At 41.4% G+C, this 26,008-nt stretch overlaps 1 protein-coding gene across 1 annotated transcript; it reads left to right on the plus strand.

Annotated features, from left to right (window-relative positions):
• Positions 1-26,008, plus strand: Rnf168 (ring finger protein 168). Its single transcript, XM_021184905.3, has 6 exons — positions 1-307; positions 4,227-4,303; positions 7,413-7,592; positions 11,663-11,784; positions 15,205-15,283; positions 23,557-26,008. Exons 1-6 carry the CDS (start codon positions 1-3, stop codon positions 24,493-24,495), a joined length of 1,704 nt encoding a protein of 567 aa, XP_021040564.1. The 3' UTR covers positions 24,496-26,008.

Genomic DNA, 26,008 nt, shown 5'->3' on the forward strand with positions numbered 1-26,008 from the left:
ATGAAGATGGCTGCACCTAAAACCTCCATCCCTTCCTTAGCCGAATGTCAGTGCGGGATCTGTATGGAAATCCTCCTAGAGCCTGTTACCCTGCCTTGCAACCACACGCTCTGTAACCCATGCTTCCAGTCCACTGTTGAAAAGGCCAATCTATGCTGTCCCTTCTGTCGTCGCCGGGTCTCTTCGTGGACTCGGTACCATACCCGAAGAAATTCTCTGGTCAATACAGACTTGTGGGAGATTATTCAAAAACACTATGCAAAGGAATGCAAGCTTAGAATCTCTGGACAAGAATCTAAGGAAATCAGTAAGTAAAATTAAGCATGTTTATTTCAAATCGCTTTGAAAGGGAACCATTTTTGTTTTTGCTCCTCGAGAAAGGGTTCCTCTGTGTATTCCTGGCTGTCCTGGAACACACAATGTAGAACAGGCTGGCCTCGAACCTAGAGATCCACCTACCTCTGCTTCCTGAGTTCTGGGATTAAAGGTATGAGCCACCACCGCAGGGCTCGAACCATCATTTTCTAATCAAAGAAAAAGAAAAGGCTAGTCTGAGTCGTGAGGATTTGTGGTTTTATAAGCCCTGCCCACATATCAGTTAAAGTCAAGGACAGAGTTATATCACATGTAATAATGGTCAAGTTGTGTTCATCTGCTGTGAATTAGGGTTTTTTTTTTTTTTTAACATTTTTTTAGACATGTTTTGAGACACGGTTTTATTACTGTGTAGCATGGGATAGCCTTAGCCTCACAATACTGGAGTTGCAGGTGTGCAACTACATTATAAAGGACACACCTGTCCTTTATAATGTAGTATTAGTGAGGGCTGCCCTTTATAAGGGCAGAATGGTAAGTATTTTGTGGACTATGTAGTCTACTGAAGACATTTAGTGAGCTCTGCCACTGTAGAACAAAAGCCACCGTAGTCAATACATTAATTTACATTACCCTTTGTAAATGAAGATAGTGCCTGTGTTTTCATAAAACTTTATGGAAAAAAGGGGGGGCAGATTTGTCCTGTCAATGAATCATGGCTAAATAGCCCCTGTCTTAGAATATTACTATTACCATTCTTAAGAACAATTCTTTATCTGTGGAGGTAGCAGAAGTAAATACTTGCAGATACTTCGGAAGGGAAAACTTGAGATTTCTTATTTTTTTGAAATTTAATTGAGTGTGTGAATGTAAGTGCCCCATGTGCATGTGGTGCAGAAGAGGCAGGAGAACTAGAACTGAGTGACAAAGTTGTAGGCTGTCATGTGAGTACTTGGAACCAACCAAACCCAGGTACTCTGGAAGAACAGTAAGCATTCTTTTTTTTTTTTCCGAGACAGGGTTTCTCTGTGTAGCCCTGGCTGTTCTGGAACTCACTCTGTAGACCAGGCTGGCCTCGAACTCAGAGATCCACCTGCCTCTGCCTCCCAAGTGCTTGGATTAAAGGCGAAAATTTAATTTTTTGTAACCCAATTGAAAGATTTTTTTTTTGAATGTATAGTTCTGTTTTCAGGTGGCTCAAATATGAAAAGGAAGGCCCTTCCTCTTAATTGCCTTTGAAATATGAGAACATATTAGTACAAACTTGTAAAGTGTATTATATAAAAATAGTAGGACAAAAAGGTAGAAGTGCCCAAGTGACATCAATGGATAAACTAAATGTACATATCTGCAACACAATATTTCATTAAATGGAATTGTTAAAGTTGTAATGTGGGATGAAGGCTTTGTTCTAGCTGTCATTACTCAGGTGATTCCATATGGAGAGCATTAATGACATCGTTGGATCAGTCCACTGATAAGTTTATCCCAGCTGGGCTGTTAGGTGAGGCCTGTCTGGAGGAAATATACTGGAAAAGTCTGTGACGGGTTTGCTTTTTGACTGCAGTTGAAGTGGGCACCTCTCCTCTACCAAGCTTTTTCACAATCATGTTTCTGCCTTGCACAGGCATAAAACCATAAATGTAAACCTCTGAACGAGCCAAACTAAATCTTTCCTTTCTCAAGTTATTTATGTGATGCATTTTGCCATAGCATAGTGGCTAACAGGAACACAATTGACAGGTTCCAGATCATGGAAATAAAGAGGTGCAGACCAGCCCTGCCTGAACTCATAACAGTCTACCTGCTTCTTCCTTCAAGCTAGGACTAGAGGCCTGTGCTACTGTAAGACCTGGGGTAGGCCACAAATTCTGGATGAGCCCCCGCCGGCACCCCAATGACTCCAGGGAAAATCACACCTGATGCAAACTGCAAGAGGTTTTATTATCAGCTAGCTGAGGATGAACTCCACCACAGGCTGAGCAAGGCAGCAGAGTTCCACCATCGAGCAGTAACAGTAGGGGGCTTTTAACAGCTAGCTGAGGAATTGGGAGGAGAATTCTTCTCTGCCAGGTGTCCTTGGTAAAAATCACAATTATCGCATCTCTGGCTGTAAGGCTCAGAACCAAAAAAGCTTTTGCTGGCTATAAAGAACAAAGAGCTTCTTTCTGACTGTATTTTTAGAGATCAGGGAAAACAAGCTTGGGGGAATGTTTTAGGGGCTTTACCTCTCAGGGAGAAACGCTCTAAGTCGGGGTCTCACATTACATGCCTGGCTCCACCTCATGACTCTTTACACTATTTTTCTTGGTACTATTGGACTTTAAAATCTTCAATAACTGTCTAAATTGTAGGCATGGGATATAGGTCAGTGACAGAGTGCTTTGGATTCAATCATACATATACACATATTAGCTTTTAAAAATGTAGAGCCAGCCCTGGCGGTGGTGGTGCACACTTTTAATCATTGCACCCAGGAGGAGTATCAGTTTCCTAAAGCCAGAATGACAGAGTACCACAAACTACATGACAAAAAAAAAAAGAAAATTTCCTAATAGTTTTGGAGGTCAGAAGTCAAACTGAAACCAAGGCCTTTGACATTCCACACCACTTTCTAGCTTTTTGATCTCTTCTGAGTGTTAGTGTTAGGCCTGATGTATGGTTGTGTGCTGTGTACATGCCTGGTGCCTGCCAAGGCCAAAGAGGATGTTGGATCTCTTGGAGCTGGAGTTAGAGATGGTTGTGAGCATCCACCATGCAGGTGCTGGGAATCAAACTCAGGTCCTTTGCAAAAGCAGCCAGTGCTTTTAATCCCTGAGCCAGCTCTCCAGTCCCATCCCCTTCTCTGAATGTCTTGATACCACCTCCCATTTGTGCATGTTTGTCTTTGTGTCCAAATTTGTTCCATATTTACAAGATTACTAGTCATAATTAAAAGATTCACGGGGGGGGGGGCGCTATGGGGGACTTTTGGGATAGCATTTGAAATCTAAATGAAGAAGATTCACCCCCGAGACCATAGTTAACTTGATTACCTCCAAATGATCCTGTCTCCAGATAAAGTCATATTCTCAAGCACTGAAGGTTAGATTTGGAACACAGCTCAATGGGATACTCTAAGGTTTCCTCTCAGAAAAACTACAAAACATTAGATAAATGGAAAATTCAAAGACCTAGCTGGGAATGGTGGTTTGTGGCTCAATATTTCTAATTACAACAGAGGAATCTGAGGCAGGAGGATCACAAATTAGAGGCTAGACTTTGTCTCAATGTTTAAAAATTAATTTATTCACTCCTTCATTAATCTCTTAGTATATTTTTTGTTTTTGTTTTTTTTTTTTTTTTTGGTTTTTTTCGAGACAGGGTTTCTCTGTGTAGCCCTGGCTGTCCTGGCACTTACTTTGTAGACCAGGCTGGCCTCGAACTCAGAAATCCGCCTGCCTCTGCCTCCCGAGTGCTGGGATTAAAGGTGTGCGCCAACACTGACTGTGTTGTTTATTTGTTTTTTAGTACTCTATTGGGTTTTTATAGCCCAGGGCCTGGTGCATGCTAAATATGAACTTTCTGTTGATCTTCATTCCTAGTTCCTTTTACAGTTATTTTAATAGAAATTGTGTGTGTACGTTTGTGTACTAAGTTTTTTTTTTTAAAGATTTATTTATTTATTATTATATGTAAGTACACTGTAGCTGTCTTCAGACACTCCAGAAGAGGGCGCCAGATCTCTTTACAGATGGTTGCGAGCCACCATGTGGTTGCTGGGATTTGAACTCTGGACCTTCAGAAGAGCAGTCGGGTGCTCTTACCCACTGAGCCATCTCACCAGCCCTGTGTACTAAGTTTTAATAGGAGGCCAAAGTTAGTCATAGTTCTGTGTTGCCCTAATGCTATTTTTTTTTCCTTGAAAACAGTTGATGAGTACCAGCCAGTTCGTCTGCTCAGTGAACCTGGGGAGTTGAGGCGAGAATATGAAGAGGAGATAAGCAAGGTGGGTAAGAAATAGTTTTTTTCAGTTTTTTTGTTCTTTTATTTTGTTGAGAATGCCTTTGCTGTGCTTTCAATCTCATAAATCCTAAGTTTACATATAACTATCATGTACTGAAAGGTTAGTAATTTTAATATACTTTATAACTTCAATACCCTCTCCTCCCTATTAAAAGTATTTGGTTGTGTTAAGGCATGATTTCACAGAGATCTTGCCTCTGCTTCTCAAGTGCTGGGATTAAAAGCATATGCCAACTAAATTACCTAGAGGTTCCATTTTTATTTATTTTTTATTTTTATTTTATGTGTATGGGTTTTGCCAGTATGTGTGTTTGTGCATCCCATGTGTTCTTCTTGTTCTTAGAGGTCAGAAAAGGGCATAGGATTCCCAGGAACTGTAGTTACACTAAGCCACCATGTGGGTCCTCTGGAAGAGTAAGAAACTGGGGCTCTGAACTAAACTAATGAGCCATCTTTCTGGCCCAAGGTTCCTTTTTAAATATTCAACCACAACAACAATAAGCTAGTTTTTATTACTTATATATAACTAGTAGTGGGTGCTTTTTTATTTTCAGAAAGGGACTCGCTGTGTAGCAGCTGCTGCTTTAGTACTTACTATGTACAGTTAGTGAGCCTAAGCATTCAAGTATAAGTACTTCTTTGATTTCCCTTTCCCTAGGGTTTTTACCTTAAAAGGGATGATAAAGAAGTGGTAGACTGTGGGTGTGGTGAGGAGAGTATCCAGGGAGACTGAAGTGCACAGTGAGAAAAGGTCTGGCTTACAGTGAAGCAGTTGAGAGCGTCACTAGGCACTGTGGTACTGGAAGGATACTCAGCTGTTTTGGAGATGGGCTCTTGCTCTATATCCCAGGCTGTCCTAGAACCCACTGTGTAACCTAGCTAGACTGCCCTCAGCCTGGTGATCCTCTTGCCAGAGCCTCCTCAGTGCTGGTATTATAGGTGACTAGCTCCATGTGAATTAGTAATTTTGGTCTGAGAAGGCAGCAGGAAAGCAGGGTAGAAAGAGGAGCTTGTCCAAGGCTGACGCCTGTCATGGTCCAGTGTAAGGGAGGGAGTGCTGAGGAGCGGCCATTGACTTTTCCTCCACAGAGAAACAATTGATTCCTGTGTCTTGGAAGTTCCTTGAGAAGTTTGAAGTTAGGGACTTTATGACTAATTGAGAAACAAAAAGACTCAGCAGGCAAGGTGCTAGAATTAAACCACACCAGTTCAGATGAGTACTGCTGGGACGACATGCTGCTGTCAGAGCAAGCCTAGTGCTGCTTTTCCTCAAAGGCCAGTCAGTTTCCTGAATTTATTTCAAAAGAGGATCAGTAGGGGCTGCTTTTCTAACTGGAACTCTGTGTTGTAAAGATGCAGTAAAGTTTGAAATTGGGCTGTGTACAGCTCAGTGTCTGTAAACTCCAGAGGAGCACAAGCAGCTGTATGTGACATCACAAAAGCCATCTTTATTTATTTATTTTTTGCCAGTAGGAGTAGAGTGACGCATGCCTTTAATCCCAGCACTCAGGAGGCAGAGGCAGGCGGATTTCTGAGTTCGAGGACAGCCAGGACTACACAGAGAAACCCTGTCTCGAAAAAAAGTAGTAGGGTGGGAACTTCAGAGGGTAAACTGGTCTAGCAAATAAAAGAGCTGTTGTTGTCCAGGAACCACAGTTGTATGTTACTCATGGAGGCATCGTCTAACACACGAGTGAATGAAACACAGTGCACTTAGGTCAAGCTGCCACAGAATGAAGCAGAGTGCTTGAGTAAATTCTAGAGGAAAAGAAATGGGCCTTTACTGTAGCTATACAACCAACTGGGACTCTGATGTAGTAAGTATCCCTGTTGAACTAGCTGCAGCAGTTGCTTCCCAAAGGTGACTAGAATAGAAACATTTTTCTCACCCAGTAGGACTTGCAAAGAGAGGACTTGTTTGATTAGGGAAAGGGGGAGGAGTTGGAGATGGGGGTCTTCAGACCTGGCCCAGGTTAGCCTTGTCTAATGGTTGGACACAGCTGAGATTGCAGGTGTGGATTACCACACCCAGCTAAAGTCAAATGTTTGGTTCTTGCTTTCTTATTGTGTGTGTGCATTTGTGCTCATGAATGAGAGTCTAGAAATTGATATCTGGTATCTTCCCTGATCCTTCTCCACCTTGTTCTTTGAACTTCAGTCTCGTGGAACTTCACCTCATCAATTCAACTGGACGGGCTGGCTAATCTGTGAACACCCACCTTCTGTGTGTGTGCTGGGGATCCAAACTCAGTTCTCAGTTCCTTATGCTTGGATAGCATGCACTTTCCCACACGGAGCCACCTAAAGTTTCTGTTAGTTGGTTATAAAGATAGTGTATGTGCACAGAGAGGTCCTGTCCTGTATAGTTCTCCATCTATTCCTTTTAGACAAAATGTCTCCTGAACCTGGACAGGTTGTTATTCCTGCTGCTGCTGCTGCTGCTAGTTTTTCCTCAGCTAGTCTGGAAGCCAGTAAGCCTCAATGATCCTCCTGTTTTCACAAATAAACACTCACACAAGTAATATTTAAAAATAAACAAACATGCCTGGCATGGTGGTGCATGTCTTTATTCCCAGCACACTGGAGGTGGAGCTAGGTGGATCTCTTTCAGTTCCAGGATACCCAGGACTACATAGAGAAGAGACTCTGCTTTTAAAAAGAACAAGAGTAGCAGCAGCTGGGCCTAGGGTATTCCTGCCCTGCTCCACCTTGGAAATCTTCCTCTTCTCCTTACTAAGTCTGTCTGCTCTGCTTAAGAGAGCAGCAGCAGCAGCAGCTCGGGTTGGGCTTAGGCGGGAGTGGCTGTCCATGAACTCAGGAAAACACTCATGAGTCTGTGCTGCTATGGTAGAAACTGGGAAGGACTGAGGGCAAGAGGGTTGAGTCTTTGACCGAAGCTCTGTTGGCCTGACTGGCATGGGCTTCCTGATGGTAGGACTTTGAACTGGCTGTAGAGGAGTTTGCCTGTGGAGACCTGAATTCATTGGAGATACATTCTCACTAGTTTTTACTTTAATTTTCTGTTAAAGTTATTGTGAAAAATATGAGTATTAAAAAAAACTCAAAAAAGGGTGTCCTTCATTATTTTTAAGGTGGAGGCTGAGCGACAAGCCAGCAAGGAAGAGGAAAACAAAGCCAGTGAGGAGTACATACAGAGATTGTTGGCCGAGGAGGAGGAGGAGGAGAAAAGACAGAGAGAAAAAAGAAGAAGTGAGATGGAAGAACAACTGAGAGGCGATGAAGAACTGGCTAGGAGCCTGAGCACTAGTATTGTAAGTTTACACAGACACACTCTCATCTTTGGCGCCTGAAGAAGGCGCTACAACAATTAGAAGTTTGTTAGGATATATTTGTCCTACTAAAGGAAAAAACTTTTTTTTTTTTTCCCCCAGACAGGGTTTCTCTGTATAGCCCTGACTGTCCTGGAACTCACTTTGTAGACCAGGCTGGCCTCTGCCTCCCGAGTGCTAGGATTAAAGGCGTGTGCCACCACGCCCGGCTCTTTTTTTTTTTTTAATTTGTGAGTATATACCACATGTGTTTGGGTGTCCCCAGGGCCAGGAGGGCATCAGATCTACCTGAATTATATACGCAGTTGTGAGCCACTTGACGTGGTTGCTAGAAAGTGACTTGGGTCCTCTCAAGAGCAGTTGGTGATTTAAACCTCTGAGCCATCTCTTCAACTCCAAGATAAATAATAGTAATAATAATAACAACAGACTTTTCTTGTGTTTTGTTTGTTTGTTGTTGTCTATTGTCTGTCTGTCTATAGTCCTGTGCATTCTAGGAACTCCCTGTGGAGATCTCACAGAGGTAGCCTGCCTCTAACCTCCCTCTTGAATGCTAGTATTAAAGGCCTGTATAACACTCTCAGCCCAACAAACTTTTTTATGAATGCCACTTTTTTTTTTTTTAAGATTTATTTTATTTATATGAGTACACTGTAGCTGTCTTCAGACACACCAGAAAAAGGACATCAGATCCCATTACAAATGATTATGAGTCACTATGTGCTTGCTGGGAATTGAACTCAGGACCTCTGGAAGAGCAGTCAGTGCTCTTAACCACTGAGCCATCTTTCCAACCCTGAATGCAACATTTTTGTGTATTGTTGCATATTTACTGTAGTTGGGTGCATGTTCATCAGGGTCAGGGATATGTAATATTTTGTGTATTGTTGCATATTTACTGTAGTTGGGTGCATGTTCATCAGGGTCAGGGATATGTAATATGTAATATTTTGTTGCATATTTATTGTAGTTGGGTACATGTTCATCAGGTCAGGGATACGGATTACATCCCAGGATAGGCACATAAGTGATGCCCTCAGCCTGATCCTGTTTTATTTTAACATTTACTTAGTGCATGGTACCACATTAGTGGCAGCCAGAGGACAGATTGTAGGAGTTGGTTATCTCCTCCTCCTCCATGGGTTCTGGGGATCAAACTCAGGTCTCCAGGGTGCTGGCAAGTGTGTTTACCCCTTGAGCTGGCTAACTGGTTTTCCTAACCTAGTCCTTAAATAATATATTGAACCTGGATTTCGTTATCTATTAAATTATTGCTTATAAACAAAAATAAAAGGCAAGGTGGTAAAACATATGCTAAACCCTAAGGATTTTAGGACTTAGTGCCTTAAAAGAGCCTGGGACGTAGAAGACAAAGCTGTAGCACATGCTATAGCAGTGAACTATATATCTAGGTTTCTTTTTTTTTTTTTTTGGTTTTTCGAGACAGGGTCTCTCTGTGTAGCCCTGACTGTCCTGTAACTTACTCTGTAGACCAGGCTGTCCTCGAACTCAGAAATTGGCCTGCCTCTGCCTCCCAAGTGCTGGGATTAAAGATGAGCGCCACCACCGCCCGGCTTCTAGGTTTCTTTTTAAATAAAATCTCTGGGAGTATGGGGGAATATAATATTTAATTCCCTTACTTTTGAAGAACACACATGAGAATATATTTTATCAAAATGAAGAATACCTAGAATTGTCTTTTATGACTCTTACCATTTATAGTGGGGGGTTTTTTTGTTTGTTTGTTTTGTTTTTTCGAGACAGGGTTTTTCTGTATAGCCCTGGTTGTCCTGGAACTCACTCTGTAGACCAGGCTGGCCTTGAACTCAGAAATCCGCCTGCCTCTACCTCCCAAGTGCTGGGTTTAAAGGCGTTCGCCACCACGCCCGGCTGGGATAAGATCTCAAAGCTTAAATACATTATAAATGGTAAGAGTCAGCTGGGCATGGTGGCGCACGCCTTTAAACCCAGCACTTGGGAGGCAGAGGCAGGCGGATTTCTGAGTTTGAGGCCAGCCTGGTCTACAGAGTGAGTTCCAGGACAGCCAGGGCTATATAGAGAAACCCTGTCTCAAAAAAACCAAAAAAAAAAAAAAAAAAAGAGATCTTATCCCCTTTTTGTAGTAGTCTTTCCTTGGTTCTAGTTAAAATTTAGAAAGATACACCATCAGGAAATTAAATTAACCAGTTATGGGTTAATCCTAGCACGTTAGGAGGCTGAGGTAAAAGGATCACTGCAGTTTCAAGGCCAGTGTGAGCTACACAGCCGAAACTGTCCACAAACAAATGTACAAACTGGAAAGTGATGGGGGAAGGGAAGAAAGGAAGGAAAGAGACCAGTTGTCTCAGGTAGAGTAGTAAGTGGATGATGATGAGTGGAATAGAGATGGAGATATGGAAAAAGGGAATTTGGAGTCACTTGGACCTACTAAGTCTAGTTTTCAATGAGGTCAGAGTAGATTTATTGAAATTTTAGGGTAATTGTTGGTTTATTGTAAAATTTTAGAGATGGGTGAACAGTTATGACTTATTTCTGTGTAATAACTTTTGCTCCAGATATTTTCTTGGCTTTTTAAATAATAATTTCTACAGTAGAGTAAGGTAGCTACGCTTACGTGAGACTGTCAGGCTGGCTCAGCGGCAGAGAGTGCTGCTTACACTCACAAAGAGCCCAGAGTTGATTCTTCGCACCTACATGCATGTCAGCTTACAGCCATCTTTTACTCTGGTTCCAAGTATCCTACACCCTCTTCTGAACTCCCCAAGTGTCAGGCATGCATGTGGTGCACAGACATATGTGTTGGTAAAATACCCATACACATAAAATAAGGAAATCTTTAAAAAAAACAAAACAAAACAAAAAAAAACCCATGAAATTATTGGCTAGGAGATTAATTAGTAAATTCATTTATTTGAGAGTGTATTTGTGTGTATTGTGTTTCATTTTATGTATACACAGATGTATTTATATATGATAACTATATTTTATAGTAACAAATGTAATTTAGGCAAACTTGAATAGGCTTAATTTTGTTTATATAGGTATACCTCTATATCTCAGTTAATTTTGGGATCTCTCATACATACAAAAATATAAAAATAGTCAACTTTTACATAAAATAGCACTGCTTTGCATATAACCTAAACATATTCTCCAGTATACTTATTTTCACTATTTGACCAGTGTGTATGTGCGCGCGTGCTTGATCAGTACCTTTAACTACTGAGCCATCTTGCCTTCCGTGGACTTTAAATCATTATTTTTTACCTATATATAATCAGTAGTCTTTAAAGAACTTACAGAATTCAGTTTTTGAAAAATGGTAAGAATTTTGAGTTAGGGTCTAGAGTGATGGCTCAGTGGTTAAGAGTATTGACTGCTCTTCCAGAGGACCCAAGGTTCAATTCGCAGCACCCACATGGCAGCTTACAATTGTCTCTAACTCTAGTTCCACACACAGACAAGCAAGCAGAACACCAGTGCACATAAAATACAAATAAATTATTTGTCTTAGTTGGTATTTTACTGCTGTAAAGAGACACCATGACCAAGGCAACTCTTTTTTTTTTAATCTTTATTTATTTATTATATGTAAGAATACTGTAGCTGTCTTCAGACACTCCAGAAGAGGAAGTCAGATCTTGTAACAGATGGTTGTGGGTTGTGAGCCACCATGTGGTTGCTGGGATTTGAACTCAGGACCTCTGGAAGAGTGCTCTTAACCACTGAGCCACCTCTCCAGCTCCTGAGCCATCTCACCAGCTTGACCAAGGCAACTCTTCCCCCCCCCCCCCCCCCCCCCCCCAGACAGGGTTTCTCTGTGTAACCCTGGCTGTCCTGTAACTCACTCTGTAGACCAGGCTGGCCTCAAACTCAGAAATCCGCCTGTCTCTGCCTCCCAAGTGCTGGGATTAAAAGTATGCACCACCACGCCCGGCTCTTTAAAAAATTTTTAAATTAAAAAGAATTTTGAGTTAATACAATTCTAAGCTTTTTATTTCATCAAGTTCTTCTTAATAAAATGTCTTTGTATGTTTTTCTTGTTATTGAAGAACAGTAACTACGAGAGAAATACCTTGGCTTCTCCTTTGAGTTCCAGAAAATCAGATCCAGTCACAAACAAGTCCCAGAAGAAAAATACAAATAAACAGAAAAACTTTGGAGATATTGAAAAGTAAGTGAGCATGGCTGCCGCTCACCACTGATCGCCTGCTGCATGTTTGTCTTTGGGTTGTGCTCATACTGACTCCGGAATCGTTAGGTTTGTTAATGAGCTTTCTTTACGTGTTTAAGTGTTTTGCCTGCGTGTAAATGCATGGAAAGTGCGCCTGGTGCCCTTAGATGTCAGAACCCAGCGCTGGATTCCCTAGTACTAGAGTTACGGCTGTCTCTGAGGCCTAGTGTAGGCACTGGGAACTGACCCTGGCTCTGTATCAGACATGGAGCCAGCACGTATACCTGCTGGACCATCTTACCAAAGAGATGAAGGCCAACCTGGACTACAGAGCTAGTTCTAGAATTGTTCTAGTTCTGTGTAGCCAAGGCTACACAGGGAAACCCTGTCTCGAAAAAACAAAACAAAACAAAACAAAAAATAGAGCTAGAGGGATGGTTTAATGGTTAAGAGCATTGTTGCTTTTTCAAAGGACCCAAATCCAATTCTCAGACTTAGAGTAAATCAGATGTGGTAGCTCCTAACCCACTCATGGAATACCATGCACTTTTCTGGCCTCTACAGACCATGAAGCATACAGTCATACAAACATACATACTTAAGTAAAAATAAAATGAATCTTTAAAGAATGTGGGCTGGAGCTGGGCATAGTGGTGCATAGACATGTATATGCCTGTAATCCCAGCACTCAGGAGGCAAAGGCAGATGGATCTCTGGGTTCCAGGACAGCCAGGCAACACAGAGAAAACATGTCTTGAAAAAAACAAACAAAATCTCCTAATTGTTTTTTGGTTTTTTGCTTGTTGGTTTGGTTTGGTTTTGGTTTTTCAAGTCAGGGTTTCTTTGTTTAGCCTTGGTTGTCCTGGAACTCACGCTGTAGACCAGGCTAGCCTGTCTTGGAGACCTTTCATAGAACACTTTCTCAATTTAAAAAAAAAAAAAAAGAGGAAGAAGAAAACCTCTTTCCAAACAGTCCCATATGTCCTTTCTTGCTTTCTTTCAAATTCATGGCCTCTTTTTCATTAATTGTTATTACATGCATATATGTATGCTTATGTACATGTATATTCCTGAGTATAATCCTGTCCGTCAGTATACTGTTACTTGTAGGTGTGTTTTCAGGGCTGGTCGTTTGGAACTGGATAACTAATTGTTGGGAGAGTGTGTTCCTCCACTCTCAGCACTGCTTGGTTGCCTGTAGTTCTTTGTTAGGGTCAAGGCCTGTGGGCTTTCCCCATCTGCTTAGGTATGTCAAACTAAGAAAGTATAATCTCAAAAACAAAAGAACAGATAACTTACATACACAAAAATGTTCATGCCATTCACTCTGGTCTTTTCCAGTGGTATTCCTTTCCCGTTACTGTGATTTATATGATTCTTAGATGTGTGCATTACTCTTCTTTCATAAACTTTTTTGTTGTTGTTGTTGTTTTTGAGACAGTCTCTTTTCTCTGTGTATTCCTGACTGTCTGGGAACTCACTCTGTAGACCAGGCTGGCCACAAATTTAGAGATCAGATCTGCCTCTTTCTCTCTGGGCCTCTGCGCCTCTGTGCCTCCACCTCCTGAGTGCACCACCACTGCCTGGCTATTAACTTTTTCTTTTCATTCCTCTTATATATTTCCTTGATAAGATCTTTAAGGAAAAAAAGTCACTAAGGACTGTGGTTGCTTTTAAAAGGATGCTTTGAACTAGGTATGATTGATGACATACGTTTAGTCACACTTACTCTAAAGGCCAAATAATAAGACAGGAGAACTTGGGGTTGAACCCAGCCTGGACATTGTAAGTGACATGGTAAGTCCTTGTCCAAAAAGGAGTCGCCGCCAGTTGTGGTAGTGTACATTGGTAGGATTTGCTGAAGGACACAGAGGCAGGCGATTCACGAGTTCGAGGCCAGCATGAGCTACACATTTAAAAGGAGGTGGAGGCTAGACTGTAGAAATACATGTTTTGCAGTCTGTAGCAGTGAGTGAGGTGGGATGCTGTTGAGCCTTTGAAGTTTCAGATTGCTAGGAGGACCTCAAGAGCTGCTTCATGCAGAGTTAGATTGTGTTGTCAGAGGAGGATAATAAAATCCTCTCATCTAAATGTTAGGATGTTGAAAGAACCTAGTGGGGAAACCCCCACTCAACTCCCGATTCGGCGTGCACCCAAGAATCACGAATAGAACACAACACCTTGATGTAACAACACGAGGTATTTTAATGGCGGAGCTCCGGGTTGAAACGTATCTCACACTGGAGAGAGTGGATTCAACCCCGAGGCTTGGAAGATAGGGGTTTTTATAGAAAAGGAGTGGGGCTGGGGGAGGAATTGGCGCGGTTTCACGTGACTGGTCCATTTAAACATCAGCAGCCTGTTAACATTTAACTTAGGTCAGAGGGGTGGGAGATAGGGAGGCGATGGGCCTGCCCGGGCATGTCCTGGTCTGCCCTGCTATGTTCTCAGCCCCAGGTTTCAAAGCTCACACACAACTCTTTGGACTATTTGACATACATTACATGAATCACAGGTCTCAAGTTTTATTTCCTTTCAGTGTCAGATTCCTCCATGATTCAGAGAGTTGAAAGAAGAGCATATGTAACATGTCAGCTCTTGGTTTGTACTAACTGCCACCAATAATCCTTTTTTACCATGGGAGAATTGAATTAAAGTAATAACAAATGCTGTTAACATGCATGAGAACCTGGCTCCCTGCTGGCAGAAACAATAAAGCCATTTTCTCACGCTTTTATTTTAAGAAAAAATAATAGCCAAAATTTCTGGCAAGACATAATAACCTCCTCTTAGAATAATGACTTGTTGTTTGGTTTTTTTTTTTTTTTTTTTTTTTTGGTTTTTTTTTTTTTGGTTTTTTGAGACAGGGTTTCTCTGTATAGCCCTGGCTGTCCTGGAACTCACGTTGTAGACCAGGCTGGCCTCGAACTCAGAAATCCGCCTGCCTCTGCCTCCCGAGTGCTGGGATTAAAGGCGCGCGCCACCACGCCCGGCTGGTTATTTTTGAGACAGGGTTTCTCTGTGTAGCCCTGGCTGTCCTGGAACTCAAGCTGGCCTTGAACTCAGGACTGCTCTGCCTGCCTAGCCTAAAATGATATTTTTGTGAATTTTGAGAAACTTTATGGTCTTCCATTGTTTGATCCTATCAACCTTTAAACTCTTTTCAAGAATTATAAGATATTAAAATGACCTTTTCTTCCTTTTCTGTTTTTACACTAAAATACAGTGCTAAACCCAAAAGCTAGCCAGGCAGTCTTGGAATACTCAGGGTTTAAATTTTATCTTAAAGTTGACCAGAGACCTGGAGATGTTCCAGTAAGATAGCGAGCAAACAGGGTTCATCAACCTTTCACCATATTGGATGTTTTTCAAAACATCTAAGTTTTAGTAAACTTTAAATTTTTGTTTGTTTGTTTAAAGATATCTGTCACCTAAGTTGAAGCCTGGGACCTCCTTGACATGTAAGGCTGAGCTTGAGGAAGACATCTGCAAGTCTAAGGTATGTTAGTGCTCAGAGTGGGGAGGGGCATTGACTCCTGCTGTGCATTACTAAGATCTGGGCTGTCTTGGCTCTCTTCTCTCTAATGGACCCTAATAGATACTTTTGTCTTTGTTATCAGAGGGGCTCCACCCTGCTACCAGTGGATACCTCCTTAGTAAATACACAAACAAGTGAGCTTCTCTTGTGTCCAAGTAAAACTTTCTCTTTTCTTTGGAGATTTTATTGATTAATTTCTTTTTTTTTTCCTCTTTTTCTTTTTTTTTAAAAAGATTTATTTATTATATGTGTGTATTCTTTTTTAAAAAATATTTATTTATTATATGTGTGTACACTGTAGCTGTCTTCAGACACTGCAGAAGAGGGCATCAGATTTTTGTTATGGATAGTTATAAGCCACCATGAGGTTGCTGGGATTTGAACTTGGGACCTTTGGAAGAGCAGTCAGTGCTCTTAACCACTGAGCCATCTCACCAGTACCTTATTATTTTTTTTAATTAGGTATTTTCTTCATTTACATTTCCAATGCTATCCCAGAAGTCCCCCATACACCCCCACTCCCCTACCCACCCACTCCCACTTCTTGGCCCTGGCGTTCCGCTGTACTGAAGCATATAAATTTTGCATGACCAATGGGCTTCTCTTTCCACTGATGGCTGACTAGGCCATCTTCTGATACATATGCAGCTAGAGACACTAGCTCCAGGGGGTACTGGTTAGTTCATATTGTTGTTCCACCTATAGGGTTGCAGATCCCTTTAGCTCCTTGGGTACTTTCTCTAGCTCCTCTATTGGGGGCCCTGTGATCCATCCAATAGCTGACTGTGAACCTCCACTTCTGTGTTTGCTAGGCCCCAGCATAGCCTCACAAGAGACAGCTATATCAGGGTCCTTTCAGCAAAATCTTGCTAGTGTATGCAATGGTGACAGCGTTTGGAGGCTGATTATGGGATGGATCCCTGGGTATGGCAGTCTCTAGATGGTCCATCCTTTCGTCTCAGCTCCAAACTTTGTCTCTGTAACTCCATCCATGGGTGTTTTGTTCCCAATTCTAAGAAGGGGCAAAGTGTCCACACTTTGGTCTTTGTTCTTCTTGAGTTTCATGTGTTTTTTAAATTGTATCTTATATCTTGGGCATTCTAAGTTTCTGGGCTAATATCCACTTATCAGTGAGTACATATCATGTGAGTTCCTTTGATTGGGTTACCTCACTCAGGATGATGCCCTCCAGGTCCATACATTTGCCTAGGAATTTCATAAATTTGTTCTTTTTAATAGCTGAGTAGTACTCCATTGTGTAACTGTACCACATTTTTTGTATCCATTCCTCTGTTGAGGGGCATCTGGGTTCTTTCCAGCCTCTGGCTATTATAAATAAGGCTGCTAAGAACATAGTGGAGCATGTGTCCTTCTTACCGGTTGGAACATCTTCTGGATATATGCCCAGGAGAGGTATTTCAGGATCCTCCGGTAGTACTATGTCCAATTTTCTGAGGAACCTCCAGACTGATTTCCAGAGTGGTTGTACAGGCTTCCAACAATGGAGGAGGGTTCCTCTTTCTCCACATCCTCACCAGCGTCTGCTATTACCTGAGTTTTTGATCTTAGGCATTCTGACTGGTGTGAATCTCAGGATTGTTTTGATTTGCAGTTCCGTGATGATTAAGGATGCTGAACATTTTTTCAGGTGCTTCTCAGCCATTCGGTATTCCTCAGGTGAGAATTCTTTGTTTAGCTCTGAGCCCCATTATTATTTTTTTTTTTTAAAGATTTATTTATTTATTATATGTAAGTACACTGTAGCTGTCTTCAGACACTCCAGAAGAGGGCGCCAGATCTCATTACGGATGGTTGTGAGCCACCATGTGGTTGCTGGGATTTGAACTCTGGACCTTCGGAAGAGCAGTCGGGTGCTCTTACCCACTGAGCCATCTCACCAGCCCGGAGCCCCATTTTTTAATGGGGTTATTTGATTTTCTGGAGTCCACCTTCTTGAGTTCTTTATATATATTGTATATTAGTTCTCTATCTGATTTAGGATAGGTAAAGATCCTTTCCCAATCTGTTGGTGGCCTTTTTGTCTTATTGAAGGTGTCTTTTGCCTTACAGAAGCTTTGCAATTTTATGAGGTCCCATTTGTTGATTCTCGATCTTATAGCACAAGCCATTACTGTTCTATTCAGGAATTTTTCCCCTATGCCCATATCTTCGAGGCTTTTCCCCACTTTCTCCTCTATAAGTTTCACTGTCTCTGGGTTTATGTGGAGTTCCTTGATCCACTTAGATTTGACCTTAGTACAAGGAGTAGGAATGGATCAAGTCGCATTCTTCTACATGATAACTGCCAGTTGTGCCAGCACCATTTGTTGAAAATGCTCTTTTTTTCCACTGGATGATTTTAGCTCCCTTGTCAAAGATCCAGTGACCATAGGTGTGTGGGTTCATTTCTGCATCTTCAATTCTATTCCATTGGTCTATTTGTCTGTCACTATACCAGTACCATGCAGTTTTTATCACAATTGCTCTGTAGTACAGCTTTAGGTCAGGCATGGTGATTTCACCAGAGGTTCTTTTATCCTTGAGAAGAGTTTTTGCTATCCTAGGCTTTTTGTTATTCCAGATGAATTTGCAGATTGCCCTTTCTAATTCATTGAAGAATTGAGTTGGAATTTTGATGGGGATTGCTTTTGGCAAGATAGCCATTTTTACTATATTGATCCTGCCAATCCATGAGCATGGGAGATCTTTCCATCTTCTGAGATCTTCTTTAAGTTCTTTCTTCAGAGACTTGAAGTTCTTATCATACAGATCTTTTACTTCCTTAGTTAGAGTCACGCCAAGGTATTTTGTATTATTTGTGACTATTGAGAAGGGTGTTGTTTCCCTAATTTCTTTCTCAGCCTGTTTATCCTTTGTGTAGAGAAAGGCCATTGACTTGTTTGAGTTAATTTTGTATCCAGCTACTTCACTGAAGCTGTTTATCAGGCTTAGGAGTTCTCTGGTGGAATTTTTACAGTCACTTATATATACTATCATATTATCTGCAAAAAGTGGTATTTTGACTTCTTCCTTTCCAATTTGTATCCCCTTGATCTCCTTTTGTTGTCGAATTGCTCTGGCTAGGACTTCAAGTACAATGTTGAATATGTAGGGAGAAAGTGGGCAGCCTTGTCTAGTCCCTGATTTTAGTGGGATTGCTTCCAGCTTCTCACCATTTACTTTGATGTTGGCTACTGGTTTGCTGTAGATTGCTTTTATCATGTTTAGGTATGGGCCTTGAATTCCTGGTCTTTCCAAGACTTTTATCATGAATGGGTGTTGGATTTTCTCAAATGCTTTCTCCGCATCTAATGAGATGATCATGTGGTTTTAGTCTTTGAGTTTGTTTATATAATGGATTACGTTGATGGATTTCCATATATTAAACCATCCCTGCATCCCTGGAATGAAACCTACTTGGTCAGGGTGGATGATTGTTTTGATGTGTTCTTGGATTTGGTTAGCGAGAATTTTATTGAGTATTTTTGCATCAATATTCATAAGGGAAATTGGTCTGAAGTTTTCTATCTTTGTTGGGTCTTTCTGTGGTTTAGGTATCAGAGTAATTGTGGCTTCATAGAATGAATTGGGTAGAGTACCTTCTGCTTCTATTTTGTGGAATAGTTTGTGAAGAACTGGAATTAGATCTCTGAAGGTCTGATAGAACTCTGCACTAAACCCATCTGGTCCTGGGCTTTTTTTTTGGTTGGGAGACTATTAAAGACTGCTTCTATTTCTTTAGGGATATAGGACTGTTTAGGTCATTAATCTGATCCTGATTTAACTTTGGTACCTGGTATCTGTCTAGAAATTTGTCCATTTCATCCAGGTTTTCCAGTTTTGTTGAGTATAGCCTTTTGTAGAAGGATCTGATGGTGTTTTGGATTTTTTCAGGATCTGTTGTTAAGTCTCCCTTTTCATTTCTGATTTTGTTAATTAGGATGCTGTCCCTGTGCCCTCTAGTGTGTCTGGCTAAGGGTTTATCTATCTTGTTGATTTTCTCAAAGAACCAGCTCCTCATTTGGTTGATTCTTTGAATAGTTCTTCTTGTTTCCACTTGGTTGATTTCACCCCTGATTTGATTATTTCCTGCTGTCTACTCCTCTTGGGTGAATTTGCTTCCTTTTGTTCTAGAGCTTTTAGGTGTGTTGTCAAACTGCTAGTTTGTATTGATTTATTTCTAAAGAGATTTTGAATTATTATTTTTTTTTTTTTTCATTTCAAAAGAGACATGCTTTCTCTGTGTTGCCCTGGCTGTCCTGGAACTGGCCTTGTAAAGACTGTCTGCCTTTGTCTCCTAAACATAGGCATATGTGCTCAAACGTAGGCCAGATTTGGCTTATGGGCCATGGTTTCTTTTTTTTGTTTGGTTTTGTTTTTTCTGGACAGGGTTTCTCTGTGTGTTCCTTTGGCCATCCTGGAACTTACTCTGTAGACCAGGCTGGCCTCAAATTCACAAAGATCCGACTGCCTCTGCCTCCTGAGCTCTGGGATCAGAGGTGTGTGTACCACAACGGCTTGGCTGGGCCATCATTTCTAATCTCTGACTAACATAAAATTTACATAACTGAACAGGTTACATGTGGCTCCTGTTTACCTAGGAGACTTTCAGGTGCAAAGTAGTATATTTTAGGAGGGCAGTGTTAGCCAGGTATGTCAAGGATGAGTCCTTACAACTGAAACGCTAAGCAGTGGCCAAGCAAGAATGTGGTGTCACTCAAACCCCATGTGGTGTGGGCCTATAATCCTTTCACACAGGAAGTATGGCCAGAAGATTATGAATTGAACTACATGGTAATATTCTGTTTCAAAAAAGTCAAGTTTTTCTCGTAACATCCCCAGTACATACAGTATATACAGCTCCAAGGGGTCCTGGTAAGAAGCAAACTTAGAGTTGCTTTTTGTTGTTGTTTTATTTTGTTTTTAAAAAGTCACTTCAAGGGGCTGGCGAGATGGCTCAGCGAGTAAGAGCACTGACTTCTCTTCCGAAGGTCCTGAGTTCAAATCCCAGCAACCACATGGTGGCTCACAACCATCTGTAATAGGATCTGGTGCCCTCTTCTGGTGTGTCTGAAGACAGCTGCAGTGTACTTACGTATAATAATAAATAAATCAAAAAAAAAAAAGTCACTTCAAGCTTTGACTTAAAAAAAATTTGCCGGGCGTGGTGGCCCACGCCTTTAATCCCAGCACTTGGGAGGCAGAGGCAGGCGGATTTCTGAGTTCGAGGCCAGCCTGGTCTACAGAGTGAGTTCCAGGACAGCCAGGACTACACAGAGAAACCCTGTCTCGAAAAACCAAAAAAAAAAAAAAAAAAAAAAAAATTGTGTCTTTTGCTTGTATGTATGTATGTCTGTTTGTGGTGCCTGTGGAATCCAGAAGAGGGCAACCGTTCCCTTGGAACTGGAATTACAGAGAGCTGTGAACTGTCATGTGGGTGCTGGAAATTCAGTCTAGGTCCTCTGATGTACAGCCAGTTTTCTTAGCCACTGACTCATCTCTCCAACCCTGCCTAAGAGCTAGGTAAAAGAAAGTGTGTATTTTTGCTAGTCTCTCATTTAGTGTTTCTTTTAATGTTGAATGTAGACAACAAACCACAGTACTAGTAATAATAGTTGTGGCTCTGTCACTGAGAGAAAACACAGGTATTGTCTAGGAATGGTAGGGTAACCAGGGCTTGTGGTTTTGGAAGTGTAATACAGACTATATAGAGTGAGCTCCGGCTTTGATCCCTATCACCAAGGGAAGGAGAAGGGAGGGGAAGGGAAACATACTTGCTACAAAGTTTTTTAATAATTCTCTCTTAATCTACAAATAATTCAGCTTGCTAGTATATCTTATTTATCAATGAAAACCTTTTGTGGGTTAAGAAATTAAACAAACAGGCTGGAGAGATGGCTCAGAGGCTAAGAGAACTGACTGTTCTTCCAAAGATCCTGAGTTCAAATCCCAGCAACCACATGGTGCCTCACAACCATCTGTAATGGGATCTGATGCCCTCTTCTGGTGTGTCTGAAGACAGCTACAGTGTACTTGTATAAATAAAATATTTAAAAAAGAAAGAAATTAAACAAAAAACAACAATAAAAAGCCAGGATGGGGGGAGGGGAGCTGGAGAGATGGCTCAGCAGTTAAGAGCACTGACTGCTCTTCTAATGGTTCTGAGTTAATTTCTCAGCAATCACATGGTGACTCACAAGCATCTAATGCCTTCTTCTGGTATGTCTGAAGACAGCTACAGTATAATCATATAAATAAATAAATCTTTAAAAAAGAAAAATAAGAAAGGAAGGGAGAAAAGAAAGAAAGAAAAAAGCCAGAATCTCACATAGCCTAGACTGGCTTTCTACTTGTCTATGGCCAAGGATGACCTTGAACTACTGATCTTACCTTACACTTCCTGTGTGTTGGAGTTCTGGATGGATATCATCATGCCCAGTTTTGGTTTTGGTTTTTCCAGACAGGGTTTCTCTGTGTAGCCTTGACTATCCCGGCTTGTCACTCTGTAGACCAAGCTGGCCTCGAACTCAGAAATCTGCCTTCCAAGTGCTGGAATTAAAGGTATGCACCGCCACTACCCGGCCACCATGCCTGGTTTTATGTGCTGCTGGGATTTGAATCCAGGATTTCTTACATGATAGGCAAGCATTTTGCAATTGAACTACACCCCCAACTTCTTTATTTTGGGGTTTGGTTGGGGTTTTTTTGAGTCAGGTCTTAATCAGTTGTCTTGGAACTCACTGTCTAGACCAAATTGGCCTTGAAGTCACAGACCCTCCTGTCTGCCTCCCACATGCTGGGTTTAAAGACAGACCACCACTCCCAACTCACTCTGATTTTTAAATATTGTAATAATCTTGTTACCATTCCCCTTGTAAGGCCTTGTGTGGAAAGTTTTACATTTAAATTTTTTTCTGGATGTCAGAAGTAGAGCACTAGCGCAGCATGTGGCAAGGGTCCTGGGTTTGATACACATCAAAACCAGAAACAAAGAAACTTGAAGCACTGTGCCATATGACTGTAGTCCTGGTACTTGGAAGGCTAAGGTGGCAGAATCTCTTGTCCAAGAGTCTCACATCAGTTTGCTAAACTGTCAGACCCTATCTCAAAAAAGACATCTCACCTGTGGTGGCACATGCCTTTAATCCCAGCACTGGGGAGGCAGAGTAGGCGAATTTCTAAAGTTCTAGGCCAGCCTGGTCTACAGAGTGAGTTCCAGAACAGCCAGGGCTACACAGAGAAACCCTGTCTCAGGAAAAACAGAACCAAAAAAAAACCCAAAAAAACAAAAAATTCTCCTCAGAATAGGTCTTTGTAGACACATCATTAAAATAAGAAGGGCTGGAGAGATTTCTTGGTTTTTTTAAGATCACTCACTGCTCTTCTGGAGTGCCCAAGACTGGTTCATTTACATCAACTGCTATAACTCCAGCTCCAGGGACTCTGGACATTTGCACTCATGGTCATGTATTCCCCCCTTCCTCCCCAATATATACACATAATTAAAAATAAAATCTTTATAATGTCAGAGAAGGTCCATAGCAGGTACAGGTCAACACACGCTGGACCAGAACTTTGTAAGGTGAAAGAGGCCAAGTCCAGATGCCAGCTATTGACCATATGTTAAACATAATTAAAGCTACTGTAGGTTTCCATGTCAATGAAATGACTTGTCCTGATCTTACTTGGCACACCAAGTTAAAAAAAAAAAAAAAATAGAATGAAGAAAGAATTATGGCTGGGCAGTGGTGGCGCACACCTTTAATCCCAGCACTCTGGAGGCAGAGGCAGGCGGATTTCTGAGTTCAAGGCCAGCCTGGTCTACAGAGTGAGTTCCAGGACAGCCAGGGCTATACAGAGAAACCCTGTCTCAAAAACCAAAATCAAAAAACGAAAGAAGGGGGCTGATGAGATGGCTCAGTGGGTAAGAGCACCCGACTGCTCTTCCAAAGGTCCAGAGTTCAAATCCCAGCAACCACATGGTGGCTCACAACCATCCGTAACGAGATCTGGCGCCCTCTTCTGGAGTGTCTGAAGACAGCTACAGTGTACTTACATATAATAAATAAATAAATCCTTAAAAAAAAAAAAACGAAAGAAAAGGTGGGTACAGTGGTGATGAGAATCCCTCATTAGTAATATGTGATCGTGTCTAGTGACCATTCATCTAAGATATCAGTGTAGCTGGCTTATATGTTTTCTCTGTATATACTCAGGAATTTTGTTTTCTACAGGAAACTGATAGGAGTGACGCGAAGAGCCCTGTGTTGCAAGACACAGAAATTGAAAAAAATATGCCAACACTTTCTCCTCAGACCTTCCTGGAAACTCAAGAACAAGGTTCGGAGTCTTCTGCAGGGATACCTGGGCCACAGTTCTGTGTAGGAGACTCTGAAGAGTCCCTTGAGGGAAAAGTTGAAACAGTATCAACCAGTCCTGATGATTTGTGTATTGTAAATGATGATGGACCTAGAGCCACAGTTTTTTACTCTAATGAAGCTGCAGTTACCCCTTCTAGCAAAATAGAAAATGAAGAATACTCTGTGACAGGTGTGCCCCAGTTACCTGCGAGCAACAGAGCTCCAACAGAGAGGAGGGTGTATCACTTACTAGTTGAAGAAGAGATTTCCGACAGAGAAAACCAGGAATCTGTATTTGAAGAAGTCATGGATCCATGTTTTTCTGCAAAAAGAAGGAAAATATTCATCGAATCCTCCTCAGATCAAGAAAAAACAGAAGTGAATTTTACACAAAAACTGATAGATTTGGAACGTATGCTTTTTGAGAGACATAAGCAAGAGGAGCAGGACAGATTGTTAGCATTACAACTTCAGAAAGAGGTAGATAAAGAGCAAACGGTGCCAAACCGGCAGAAAGGATCCCCAGATCAGTACCAGCTACGCACACCCTCACCCCCAGACAGGCTGCTGAATAGACAGAGGAAGAATTCCAAAGATAGGAACTCCCTACAGCAAACTAATGCAGATCATTCAAAATCTCAGAGGAACACAAAAGCTGACTATTGGGAACCCTTTAAAAACACCTGGAAGGATTCAGTTAATGGAGCAAAGATGCCAACTTCTACTCAAGATAATTGTAATGTATCTAAAAGTGCCTATACCGTACAGCATAGAAAGTCCCAGAGAAGCATTGTTCAAATGTTTCAGAGATAACCAAGCAAAGCATGGGGAAAGAGTTCTATAATCCAGAAACGATGTATTGCAAAGCTAGCTCTTCTGTCATAATATCCTGAGATGTCTCACATTCTGCTCAGCAAGCTTGCTTACTCTCTTTGAGGTTTGGTTACAAAGGAAGAATTTACAAATGTGTTTCTGCAAAAGACGGCTATTAGGAAACAACCTTGAGAATTTTTTCCATTGTCAATAACTGCTGTGTTTTAAGTGTGACATCTTTACAGGTATAAAAACACCTTGGTCAATACATCTTCAGGTGCCACTTCCCTTTCCAAAACTTTTATGGCCTTTTTTTTTTCCCCCTTTTCTTTTTTAAACGAATGGGTAGGGAGTCCACACAAGTATTTTCCATAACACTAATTAGTTCCCTTCATAGTTTTAATTCTAAGCATTTTAGCATTTCCTTTGAATTAAAAAGGTCGCAAGTTCAAATCCCAGCAACCACATGATGGCTCACAACCATCCATAATGAGATCTGATGTCCTCTTCTGGGGTGTCTGAAGACAGCTACAGTGTACTTACATATAATAAATAAATCTTAAAAAAAAAAAAAGTATCAACATCAATTAGTTACAGAATAGCTGCTAGATTTTTTTTTTTTTAAGATTTTATTTAAAAAAAAAAAAAAGCCAGGTGTGGTGGCGCATGCCTTTAATCCCAGCACTCGGGAGGCAGAGGAGGCAGAGGCAGGCAGATTTCTGAGTTCGAGGCCAGCCTGGTCTACAGAGTGAGTTCCAGGACAGCCAGAGCTATACAGAGAAACCCTGCCTCGAAAAAAAAAAAAAAAAAGATTTTATTATTATGCATAAGTACACTGTAGCTGACTTCAGACAGACCAGAAGAGAGCATCAGATCTCATTACGAGTGGTTGTGAGCTACCATGTGGTTGCTGGGATTTGAACTTAAGACCTTTGTCAGCACTCTTTACCTGCTGAGCCATCTCTACAGTCCCACTGCTAGATTGTTAATGCAAGGGTTTAAGAGTGGCATGGGCTGAGTGGTGGATTGGTAGGTAGGGAATCCCTGGAACTGAATGGGTAATCAGAAACTGGGTCCAGCATGGACTTCAGGCTTCTTGTAGCAGAACATTCTCTTTAATCCCTTTAAGTGGCAGAAAATATTTAGAGTTTACAGCTTTTCCCTCCATGGCATCTTGGTGTGAAAGGGTGAACTGGTTTATTTTTACTGATCTTGTCTAGAAACAAATTATTGTAAGAAAATGATACTACGCTCTGCTGTTGAACACCTGGCATTACCATCCTTACTGCTTACTGGCTCAGACACATGCTTGTATGTGCACAGATGGAAAATGGTGTGGGGTTTGTCTTGGATTACCCTGGGATCCAGACGAATCTTGTGAAGTTGAGCTTCCATCTTTTGTTAAGACAACTTAGCAAGCTGTAGTTTCAGTGGACTCTCTTCTGGTGTCTTGGCTCCATTTATGTCCTGTGTACATAATAAACTGTCCTAATGCAGTGTTTGGCTTTTTCCA

The sequence above is a fragment of the Mus caroli genome, unplaced genomic scaffold, assembly GCF_978045245.1.
Source record: "Mus caroli unplaced genomic scaffold, Mus_caroli_1 scaffold_17, whole genome shotgun sequence".
Taxonomy (NCBI): domain Eukaryota; kingdom Metazoa; phylum Chordata; class Mammalia; order Rodentia; family Muridae; genus Mus; species Mus caroli.